This window comes from Podarcis filfolensis, assembly GCF_964270895.1.
Source record: "Podarcis filfolensis genome assembly, chromosome: 8".
NCBI classification, from domain to species: Eukaryota; Metazoa; Chordata; class Lepidosauria; order Squamata; family Lacertidae; genus Podarcis; species Podarcis filfolensis.
In genome coordinates, this window is record NC_139611.1 from 54,272,177 (window position 1) to 54,283,228 (window position 11,052).

The window sequence follows — 11,052 nt, forward strand, 5'->3', positions numbered from 1 at the left end:
GAAAAAGTTTGCTGACCCCTGACCTAGAAGCTCTGGGAGAGAAAGGAGCGCCCCAGCTGAGGTCACCCACTCAATCCGCTTCCCATAGGTGCCAACTCCCTGGGGCCCTGGGTGCCCGAGCACCCACAAAATTCCCCATGAATTTCGGTGCCAGGACCATGCACGCTGCATGGCACCCACGGCCCCGAGCACCCATAGTCGCGGGGCCAAGTTGGCACTCCTGACGCTTTCTCCCGCCGAGGGGGAAGGGGAGGCGGCCGCGGGCATCTTCTGGGCACGCGGCTGACCCGCCCGGGCTCCCCTCGCCAGCCCTCTGCCGCCGCCGCCCAATCCGGGCCGCGCGAGGCCTCCGGCGTGCCCGTTGAGCTGGTGCCAACGAGGCCAACCTCTCGCCCCGCCTCGGCCAGGGCGGGCAAGGGCGACCCGCTCCCAGTCTGCAAGGCGGCCGAGGGGCTGCTCTCCTGCGCGCACCCGGTGAGGCTCCATCTGCTGCTGCTGCTGCTGCTCCGACGGCCGCGCCTTCCAGGGAAGCCGCCCCGCAGGTCGGCGCAACTTTTCCTCGAGGTGCCTTTAGGGAGAGAGACGCGTGGGGAGGCAGGCTTGGAAGGGGAGGGGAGGGGGGGTCTCGGTTCCTGGGGAGGGTCTGCCTGGTCCCACGCGCTGCAAGCAAAGGCGGCAGCGGCCTCCCCGCCTCCCCCCGAAGCGGGCTGGCTCGGCTGCTGCTTTTCGCGGGACTCCGGGCGCCCAGAGGGTCTGGCGAGGGGCGCGCGTCTGTGCCAGCAAAGCGGCTCGGCGCCGAGACTCCCAGCCTCCCTGAAGTGGGGGTGGGGAGAAGCGCCTTCCTCCCTGTCCTTCAGCTTGGAGAAAGGCTGGGGCGCAGTGGCGGGACATCTGCTTTGCACGCAGAACGCCCCGGGTCCAGCGGCATCGTCTCCAGGGAAGTCTGGGGATACCGCTGCAGGTCAGTTGTAGGCAATGCTGAGCTGCTAGGTGGACCAGCAGCCTCACTTGGTAGAAGGCATGGGCGTCCCGGATGCGCTTTGGGGTTAGGATTGTAGCCAAGGGGTGGAGCAGAAGGTCCCGGGTTCTATCCGTAGGCTGGGAATGTCCTCTGCCTGAAGAGCTGCTGCCGGTCAGTGTTGGCAATACTGAGTTAGGCGGACCGTTGGTCTGCCTCAGTGCAAAGCAGTTTCCTAGTGCCTAGCCAGGCTCTTGTGCACGTTGCAGGCTTGAAAAGAGATTCAGGAGTTATGCTGTCCCCTCTGGGAAGTCTGGAAACTGTAACCCTGAAGGCGTTAAATCGCAAGGATTCTAGCAGAGCAGCCTTCCCCAACCGGGTGCCCTCCAGAGGTGTCGGCTGACATGGCCCTATGATGCTGGGGCTGAAGGCAGTTACAGTCTGAATCGTCTGCTGGGCACCAGGATGGCTAAGCCTGTAAACAGAGCACCTTCGCACCATCCATTTCCTCGGGGTGCTGGTGGGGCCGAGTCAATGGCTTTCCGCTCTAGGGTTGCTACCTTTAAGGATGTTTGTTTGGCAAACCAAACAAAAGAGCCCCTGTCCTTCGGCTTACCGTCTCAGAGACACAAGAAACAAAATGGATTTGGCGGGGTCGGGAAGCAAACCAAAGCACCCATTCTTAAAGCTAGAGAATTCAGATAAGGACCAGCTGAGATGGGAACAGTTCAACCAGAAGAGGAGACAAAAGAGTTGGTCTCATGTTAGAGCCGATGGAGTATCCTGCTTCCTGCCTCTCCCTCTGCTGAAGCCGGATGGAACGGCTCCTGCGGGGAGACAGATGAAGGAAAGAGCCAAGAGCACACACACCTTTGATAGACTACAGTTGCCAGGTTTCTCCGGGGAAAGCCTTGTCTGTTGCCCTGCATCCGTTCTCTCCCTTGGCTTTCTCGCCTGATGGAATGGCTACTATCTGTTGACAGTCAAGGAAAGTCTCTCAGCAGAGCTGACAAAGTAGCCCTGCTTTCCTCTTCACCCTTCGCTCTGCAGCCTGATGGAAAGACTGCTGTTGGTGATAGTTTTTAGATAGCAGCAGGTGACACTGCTTTTTTTCTGTGCTAATTAAGGTACAGGGGCAGGCCAGGCTCATAAATCCTGGTCAGCTGGCAATCTCCGTTTGCACTGCTGCCAGAATGTCTTTGTGGAGCTGGGTGGCTAACAGTTTGGGAACGGGAATATTGAGGTTTGCGGTGCTCTGAGAATACCTCTCACCTCCTTCCTTGGAAAGACACCAGGAAGGCCTGCCTTATGCGAGTGGAACACTAGCTGCCCTCTCACAGACTCCCCTTCCTTCTTTTTGCTGACCAAAGATAGCTGAGGAAGCTTTGCAGAGAATCCACTGTCCTTTTCCTAACTGCTGAACCTGCTCCAAAGCCGGAAAGAAGATGCTGCCCCAGATAATGGCTGTAGTGGCCCTGGGTATCCTACAGTTGCCTCATAGCAACTCCCAGGTAAGATAAATGATGCTGAATCCTGAACCTGGGAGGGCTGGTGGTATGGAACCAGTAGGAGGCAGGGGATGGTGCCTGTAGGTTTGGGTGCAGAGCCCAGGTGTGCTTGGTCCATAGAAGTGGACCCTGATAGACGAAAGAGTGGAGTTCAAAGCTAAAGCTCTTGTCAAGCCAAGCAACCACTTGTTGTGATGACAAAATGGGTAAGAGAAGTATGTAGGCTACCTTAAGCTTCCTGGAGGAAAGGTGGGATATAAATGTAATGGATGGGTAGATGGATGGATGGATGGATGGATGGATGGATGGATGGATGAGTGGGTGGATGAAATCCCTCCCTGATTTCCCAGCCTGGTGCCCACCAGATATTTGGGGCTCTAATTTCCATCGCCCCCATCCAGCATGGCTAAAGGTTGTAAGCAGAATATTTTCTCAACACCCTCAACTTAGACAGGCTGGTGTATGAAACTTCAGCAATGGGCAGTGTGGAGACTTAGAACAGGAATGTCATAGAAGTGTTTTTCTGGGCCAGATTGCATGCCTTGGATGCAGAGGCCTGATCTTGCCTATAGTGTGCATTGTGGGCCTGGAGGCACCATCTAGACCTGTGGTGGCCAAACTTGCCCCTCTAGCTGTTTTTGGACTACAACTCCCATCATCCCTAGTTAACAGGACCAATGGTCAGGAATGATGGGAATTGTAGTCCCAAAACAGCTGGAGGGGCAAGTTTGGCCACCACTGATCTAAATATTCTGTACTCACCTCCAAAAGGATATTGTGGAGGTGAAAAGGGTTCAGAAAAGGGCAGCCAAAATGAACAAGGGATGGAGCCTCTGCAGCGGTGGTGGGTGGGTGTTTGTGGGTGTGCGCGCAGCATCAGTTACAATTTGCCACGAGCCTTTGTGGGTGATACCTGTGGGCTGTTCCTTCCACTTCCCTGCCAAAGCTGCTTTGTACCTTCTCACCCCCTGCAGGGCTGCCTAAGTGACCAGCAAGTTTCCAGTGCCATCCGGCAGATGCAGAAGCTGCTGTCTTCGCATGAGGCTGCCCAGCTGCAGAGCCTGCGCAACTTCAAGAAGCAGCTGGCCGTTTTGCAAGGCAGTCTCCACCAGCAGGCAGCCAAGCACAATGGTAAAAGGAGAGAGAAGCACAGAGTGCAGAAGCAGAAGGCTGTCTGTGTGTGCACATGATGTGTGCAGGACACAGGGCAACCCTGAGGCTGTTTTGTTTTGTTTTTTAAATGTCTAGGGGATGGCTTTTCGCTGCATCTAATCAACTCTTTAAAAATGAGGACTGAAAAGGGGGAATTGTTTCCAGTGGTAGCTCTACTCATAGTCGACCCATTGAATTTAATAGACATGATTAATTTGGGTTCATTAACTTCAGTGGGTGCACTGTAAGTAGAATCAAGTTGATGCTTTGTTGTGTTTTTATATATGTTGTAAGAGGCCCAGAGTGGCTGGGAAAACCTAGCAGGATGGGCGGGATATCAATTTCAAAATTATTATTATTATTAAGTTGCATACAACTCAGGGTTTTTAAAAACTCATCTATTACTATTATTTTTATATTTATTTATATCCCATCCTGGACCAGACTCAGCTTACACAAAGTAAAGCAACCCAGATAAAAAGCAAAAAGCTAAAAACATATAAAGATAATGTTGTAATGCTACACCCACTGCTGATGCCAGACTATTTTGCACCCTGGGCAAAGCTAACTACTTGCACACAACACACACCCCGTGCCAATTTCAGTTTTCAAAAACAGATGTTTTGAAGAAGAAAATGAAAAGCACAAAACTTGAAACTGCTGAATTTATTTTTAATTGAAAGAATAAGTAATGCAACGATCTTTGATTATCTTTTTCAAATACTAAAGTTGGAATTTATTGTGAATTGTGACGTTAAGTCTCTTAAAAGTTTCAATTTCAGGCACATCAAAACCTCACTTTTCACTGTGTGTGTGACCTCCAGTCAACTGTGGTCTGTTTCATATCTACATGAAAAACAATTCTAATGTATGACTTACTTCAGAAACGATAAAACTCTTCACAATATAAAATAAAAGCAAAATATTATCAGAAATGTATAAGATATAATAAAAACAGATCTGTATTATACCGTGCCCCTCAGAGGTCAGTACTGAGCTCCTCTGAGGTCTGTGCCCTGGGCAGCTGCCTGGTTTGCCTATGACAGCCCCAGCCTTGGCTATAACACTATTTCATTCAAGCGGCATTTTGCTACTTAATGTATAGAAGAAAACAACAACCACAGTCTAGGACAGGAAAAGAGCCTGGGGAAAGGAGCCATGGGGAGACTCACTCTCCCATCTTTTCTGATCTGCCAACAGAGAGCTGTACCCCCCTGCCAGCACCCTTGAACGGCCGGAGGCTGGGAAAGAGGACGTCCGTGGGTCACGAGGTACATTTTGTCTGTGATGCTGGTTTCCTCCTGGTGGGTGCTGAGACACGGGTGTGCCAGGAGAACCACAAGTGGAGCGGACAGCAGCCTGTCTGCAAAGGTGAGTATGTCTGGCTGGTAGAAGGAATAGCTTGAGACTGCCGGGTATCATAAAAATGGGGGGGCACCTCCTAACAGCCCCCACTCCTGCTGATAGACCTACAGGTTGATCTCTGGCCAGTTTTCCCAATTGGGCCTGCAATTTTGTTGTAACCATAACATGGCTTCCCAAGTGAAGGAACCAACAAGGAATTGGTGTTTACATGGAAGGACTGTGAGCTCGGCTCCATTCCTGTACAGTGGTACCTCGGGTTACAGACACTTCAGGTTACAGACTCCGCTAACCCAGAAATAGTACCTCAGGTTAAGAACTTTGCTTCAGGATGAGAACAGAAATCGTGTTCCAGCAGCGCGGCGGCAGCAGGAGGCCCCATTAGCTAAAGTGGTGCTTCAGGTTAAGAACAGTTTCAGGTTAAGAATGGACCTCAGGAACGAATTAAGTACTTAACCCGAGGTACCACTGTACTGAAAACCAATTCTGATGAGCAGCATGGGCTCAGAGGTTCTCCATTTCCCCTCCGCTGGTCCAAAATGATGGCTGTTTGAGTGTAATTCAGTTTCCCCCTTCCCTCAACTCAGGCATCAACGAGTGTGCCAGCAACCCCTGTGCCAATGGTGGGACCTGCGTGGATGGCATCCACCGCTACAGCTGCTTGTGCCCCAGTGGTTGGTCAGGCAGCACCTGCCAAGCCCCACTGTACTCCTGTAAGTAGCAGGGGGCTGCGGTACCCCTGTCCTCATGGCGGAAAAGGGAAGCAAAGACCCTGGGGACTGGGAAAAGGAGAGGTGGGTGCCTGGAGATGTTTCCACATCGGCTTGGTTAGGCTGAGCATGTGGGGTTCATAAGAGGCCTGCGCCGTGTGACTCGGCTGGGGGTCTCCATCCCCTGCTCCTTTACTCTATTGGGCATTGGTGCAAAGAACTGACAGCTGCCTCTCAACCACAGATTGGGCGACGCTCAGCAACTCGTCCTTTAGCCGACAGCCCCGTTGCGCTGAGAATTACCTGGGCTCACGCCAGTGCAGTTGCGACCCTGGCTTCCAGATGCAGGCAGGAGGACTCTGCCAAGGTAAGGGGGAAGAGGGCTTGGCAGGTCAACAGAGATGGTGTCTCATGCTTCCCCGAAACAAAGGGATTTCCTCCCCTCACCATCTTCCCACACGCAAGCCAGGGATCTTCGGTCTTTCTTCCTGCAGGGAATCTTTTGTACATATATCTGTCCTGGGCTGAATGCCACATAGCACTGGGGACAAACCCACCTGTTGCCTGCATGCCTGGCTCCTTGTGGTCTTCCTGGAGACTATCTCAGGGAACATAGGAAGCCTTATACCTTATACCGAGTTAGACCCTTGGTCCATCTAGCTCAGTGACTAGCCACTTCTCTCCAAGATTTCAGGCAAGGAGTCTGTCCAACGATGCCTGGAGACGCTGCTGGAAATTGAACCTGGGAAGGCAGATGCTCTGCCAGTGAGCTATAGGCTGGTCTAGATCAGGATGCTGCTCTAAATGGATCTCCGTTTGAACTAGAGCATCCCTTCCCCAGCCTGATGCCCTCCAGATGTTTGCTGGGCTGGGTTGATGGGAACTGAAGCTTCTGGACGGGAAGCAGCTTGGGGGGAAGGCAGAACAAGATGGAGCCCCTTAATCTGACCCAGTGGGGGTTCCTTTTTACCTTTTTGCATTCTCACCTTGGGAGTTTTCTGCCTGGATCGCACCATCCTCATGATTCAGGCACCAGCCCAATTACTCTGCACTACCCAAATGCCCATTGTTATGACCAGCAGGCAGTACTCTGGGCAAGGGCAGCTGTGGCTTTTTAGTGCCTGAACACTTTCCCTTACTATATCTATAGAGCATAGGCCAAAGACTTGACTTAAAAATGGGGTGGAGGGGGCTGTCATCTCCCGGTGATGCAATCAGACCCTTATTAGCCTCCCCTGATGGGAAACAAATAACGTTAGTGGCAGGAGAGCAGAAAAGGAGGGGGCTAATAGCCTCCAAGCCTTGCTGATGGGCTTCCTGAAAGCATCTAGCTGGCCACTGTGGATGCAGGATGCTGGCCTAGCAGGCCTTTGGTCTGATCCAGCTTCAGGGCTCTTTATCAAGCGCTGTATCAGATTCCCAGGAAGCAACAGCCACAAGATCATGCCTCAATTTAGCTCTGCCCCAATAGAGTGCCTTTTCTCCAGTTCAGTGGACCTCAGTGGACACCCCACATTGCAGCTTGTGCTAGTGTGCAGAGGGGCAATTTGTGCTCATGGGGTCTGATCCTTGAAGCAAACAACTCCAGCTGCCTGTCTACAGGCTGCCTCTCAGCCAAACTGCCCCCCCCCCAAGTAATCATTGGTTGTAGCCCTTCCTTGCTTGGTGAGTTTGCCTTCACCTGGGCATTGATCTCCAGAAGTGCTGAGCAGTTGCTGGAAGTCCCGTTTTGCTCTGCCCTTGGAGGGTCTAGGGTCACTCAGCAGACTTCTTGCTGCCTCCCCTCCAGATATCGATGAGTGCAAGCTCTTCCAGACCAGCCGGCACACCCGCATCTGCCTTCACAAATGTGTGAACCTGCCCGGAGCCTATCGGTGCACTTGTCCCCATGGCTACCAGCTCCAAGGTGACACCAATTCATGCAACGGTGAGTGCCTTTGCGGGGGGTGGGGTGAGAGAGAATAATTGGGGGTCAGCCGGGAGAGGAACCGCCCTGAGCTGTGTGTTCTAGGAGGCTGAAGGAGGGCAGGCGTCAAACAAACTCTCCCTATTGTGTTTGCAAGATGTGGACGAGTGCGCAGAGAACCAGCACAACTGCAGCCAGGGACAGACCTGCATCAACGTCTTTGGGGGCTTCCGCTGTGTGTGGCCCGAATGCCCTAAGGCCCAACTCAATATCAGCTACGTCAAGACTTCAGCCATGTAAGTAGAGTTCACTCAGGATGGAAGCAGTAGCCTTTGCCAGCAACTGCTCAACTCCCTGTCTGCAGCGCTGGGCAGAAGCACCTCGTAGCCTCCCAGAGCCTTCACCCCAATGCCCCCTAGAGCTTCCCTTCACTCTTCTGCCCCTTGAGCACCAAGATGAGCCAGAACAGAGATGGTGGCCATCCCACTTTGCATGCCGTATGGATTGAGATGCTGTGGGAATTGGCTGACCAGAGACTTGATTTGAGCTGATGTGAGTACATTGTTGTATCACACATAGTTAAACTGTGGAACTCACTCCCACAGGAGGCAGTGGTGGCCACCAACCTAGACATCTTTAAGAGAGGGTTAGACAAATTAATGGGGGATAAGGCTATCCACCAGGGTGGCTATAAAGCTTCTGAATACCAGTTGCTGGAAGCCCTGATGTGGGGTGGAGGAGCGTTTTTGTGCTGAGGCCCCTGTGGTTGGCCCCTGAGAGCAGGGGCCATTGGGCTGGTCCAGCAGGCTTGCCTTATGCTCTTATACAGTCTCCCAACAATCTCCCAATGCTTTCTTCCCTTCATTCTCTCTCTCTCTCTCTCCTGGCCAAACAAAAACCAAGAGTCTGGAATAGCTCAGTCGGCAGAGCATGAGACGCTTAATCTCAGAGTCGTGGGGTTGTGCCCTTGCTGGTCAAAGGATTCTTGCATTGCCCAGGGTTGGACTAGATGACCCTCGTGGTCCCTTCCAACTCTATAGTTCTACAATTCTAGGAACCCCGGTATAGCATTGAGCCTTATGGAGGAAGGAGGGGCTTGCACTGGCACGGCTGGAAGTTCCCTCCTCCCCCGCAAGCCTCATTGCCACATTTGAAAGGCTGAGGAATATATTCTGGAGGCAGTGTAGCGGATGGGGGCTGGAGTCTAAAGACGCCCCTCCTATTTTCTATTTACAGAACCACTTATTAAGCCAATCAGAGGCTCCACAAAGTCAGCAGGACTCACCTATTACCTTCTCACTGAGTGCAAGCACCCCAATTTGTTATTTAGACTGGCATCCATTAAAGTAGGATAGTAGAGTTGGGAGGTGCACCCAGTTCAACCCCCTGCAATGCAGGGATCACAGCTGAAGAATCCCTGACAGATCCAACCTCTGCTTATAAACCTCCTATGAAGGAGAGTCTACCATTTCCCACAGTAGTCCATTCCACTGTCAACAGCTCTTGCATCAAAGTTATTCCTAATGTTTGGTCCACTCATCCCAGTAGCTCAGTGGGTCAGGCCATGACTTTGCATGCAGAAGGTCCCAGGTTTAGTCCTCAGCATCTCCTGTAGTGGAGCAGGTCAGGATGGGCTGCCACCAGGCTCAGGACACAGTACCAGGCTAGATGAATCAAAGGTCTGGCTCTGTGCAATAAAGCTGTTCCTGGGTGGTATAGGGAATGTTGGGGACCCCCTCCTTTGATGGGGCAAAATGTCTCCAACTGGCCCTGCCTGAGTGCCTCTTCTACGTCCTCTCCTAGGCAGTGCGAGCGCAGCCCTTGTCCCATGGAGAACAACGCCTGTCGGAGGGCAGCCAACTCCATCTCGTTCCATTACTTGCCTCTCCCGTCCAACCGCACTGTGCCCAGGGTCCTCTTCAAGATGTCCACCAGCCGCTTTGTGGGAGACAGCCTGCGCTTCAGCATCTTAGGGGGCAACAGCCAGGGGAAGCTGGTTGTGCAGCGCTTGGACCAGCACACAGGGGAGCTGGTGCTCACCCGGCCAGCTGTGGGGCCGACGACACTGGAGGTGGAGCTGGAGATGAGCGAGTTTGCCCGGAAGACCCTCCTGGGGAAACACATCTTCAAGATCACAGTCTTCGTTTCCCAGTACGAATTCTGAGCCCCATCCTCACCAGCCCCATAGAAGAGCATCAGCAGCTGTGGAGGATGCAAGTCTGGCCTCCTCCGAAATGCACTAGTCTGCTACAAAAGGGGCCAAAAAGCCACCCTTCTGGATGTATCCACCCCTCTGTGCCCCTTGGAGGAAGACTCCATGCTGGACTGATCCCGTCTCCCATCTCTGTCACTATATGGGCAGTGCCCCCATCTTGGGGGGACAGAGCAAGGAAGGCACAACACAGTTCCCAGATACAGCTGGCAGAAGCTGGGCATCTGTGCTTGGAAGTGCAGCCCCATCTTTCAGTCCTGACTGGGCAAAGGGATCAAACCCACCAATATTAACAGGGGTGCCCCGTGGCCGCAGCAAGAGTGCCTTCCCACCACTGCAGGAGCCGGTTACGGAAAAAATAGAGGGCGGTTCCTCCAGTTTTACCAAAAAGAGTCGCGGAAGAGGCTCTGTCCCCAGAAATCAAAAGGCAAATAACCAAAGTCTGAAGAATGGCACCAGCACAGAAGCATCCTTTGCAATGCTAGGGGAGAACTGTAGGCAAGAGATGCCTGGACTCGAGAGACGGACCTGGGTGCTTTGCAAGATGTAGTTCTTAGCCTGTGCCTTCCAGCATTACAAAGCATTTCTAGTTGTTTGTGGTTGCTTCTCTCTCTCTTTCTTACATGTTTTAAAACACAAGTAAGTACAAGTCAGACTAAGCCCAGAAGAGTTGGGAGGTGGACAGTGACCAGGCAAAAACATTGAAGGAGGGTACCGAGAAGGGCCAATTGGGGGGGGGGGGTTCCAAGGGACAGATAAAGAGGAATTGTCCCATGTTGAGAGTTACCTGTTGATGGAAGCTTTTGGAGGTTTTTTGTTTTACTAGTAATAGTCATATGGTTTTTAAGAAATCAGGTTGGAAATCTAAAAATTACACAAAAGCAAAGGTCAGCATTAACCCCAGGACAGTTAGGGGAAAGGGACAGGATGCCTAGAGCTCCTGCCCCCCCAATTTCTAAACAAAGACCAAATCCCACTCTTCTCCAGTCCAGTCCCTGTAGGGGAAAGAGAGGTTCGCAGAATGAGAGTATTACCTTTCTTAAATAACAAAACCATTAAATGGCCCTCCAAGTGGCTTGCATTGTGCACTGCAGGTGTATCGGGACACCACTGGTTTATAAGGCACACCCAGTGCCAACCCTCTGAAGTCTCCCTCTGCCCTCCCTCTCACCCACCGCAAATGGCTGTGACCTGAAGATATTCCATGAACAACTGCAATGCTTCCGAGTACCAGTTGCTGGAAA

The 11,052-nt window shown here is 52.4% G+C and overlaps 1 protein-coding gene across 3 annotated transcripts; it reads left to right on the forward strand.

Annotated features, from left to right (window-relative positions):
• Positions 1-436: 436 nt before the first annotated feature.
• Positions 437-10,400, forward strand: LOC310767809 (fibulin-7-like). 3 transcript variants are annotated; one of them, XM_083625295.1, is made up of 9 exons: positions 437-474; positions 2,333-2,469; positions 3,441-3,597; positions 4,819-4,989; positions 5,568-5,693; positions 5,935-6,057; positions 7,480-7,617; positions 7,754-7,892; positions 9,400-10,400. In XM_083625295.1, the coding sequence occupies exons 2-9, from the start codon at positions 2,404-2,406 to the stop codon at positions 9,758-9,760; spliced, it is 1,281 nt and encodes a 426-aa protein (XP_083481421.1). In that variant the 5' UTR covers positions 437-474; positions 2,333-2,403; the 3' UTR covers positions 9,761-10,400. The 3 variants fall into 3 exon arrangements, with proteins under 3 accessions (XP_083481421.1, XP_083481420.1, XP_083481419.1); XM_083625294.1 differs by having other exon boundaries at positions 455-542; XM_083625293.1 differs by having other exon boundaries at positions 458-564.
• The last annotated feature ends 652 nt before the right edge of the window (positions 10,401-11,052 follow it).

What these genes read in the sequence shown, in the direction of transcription:
- LOC310767809 (XM_083625295.1), top strand. Translation starts at nt 2,404, where the DNA reads ATGCTGCCCCAGATAATGGCTGTAGTGGCCCTGGGTATCCTACAGTTG. An exon ending in GCAGGCAGCCAAGCACAATG is followed by an intron (nt 3,598 to 4,818) that starts GTAAAAGGAGAG and finishes ATCTGCCAACAG; the next exon opens with AGAGCTGTACCCCCCTGCCA. An exon ending in GGCAGGAGGACTCTGCCAAG is followed by an intron (nt 6,058 to 7,479) that starts GTAAGGGGGAAG and finishes CCTCCCCTCCAG; the next exon opens with ATATCGATGAGTGCAAGCTC.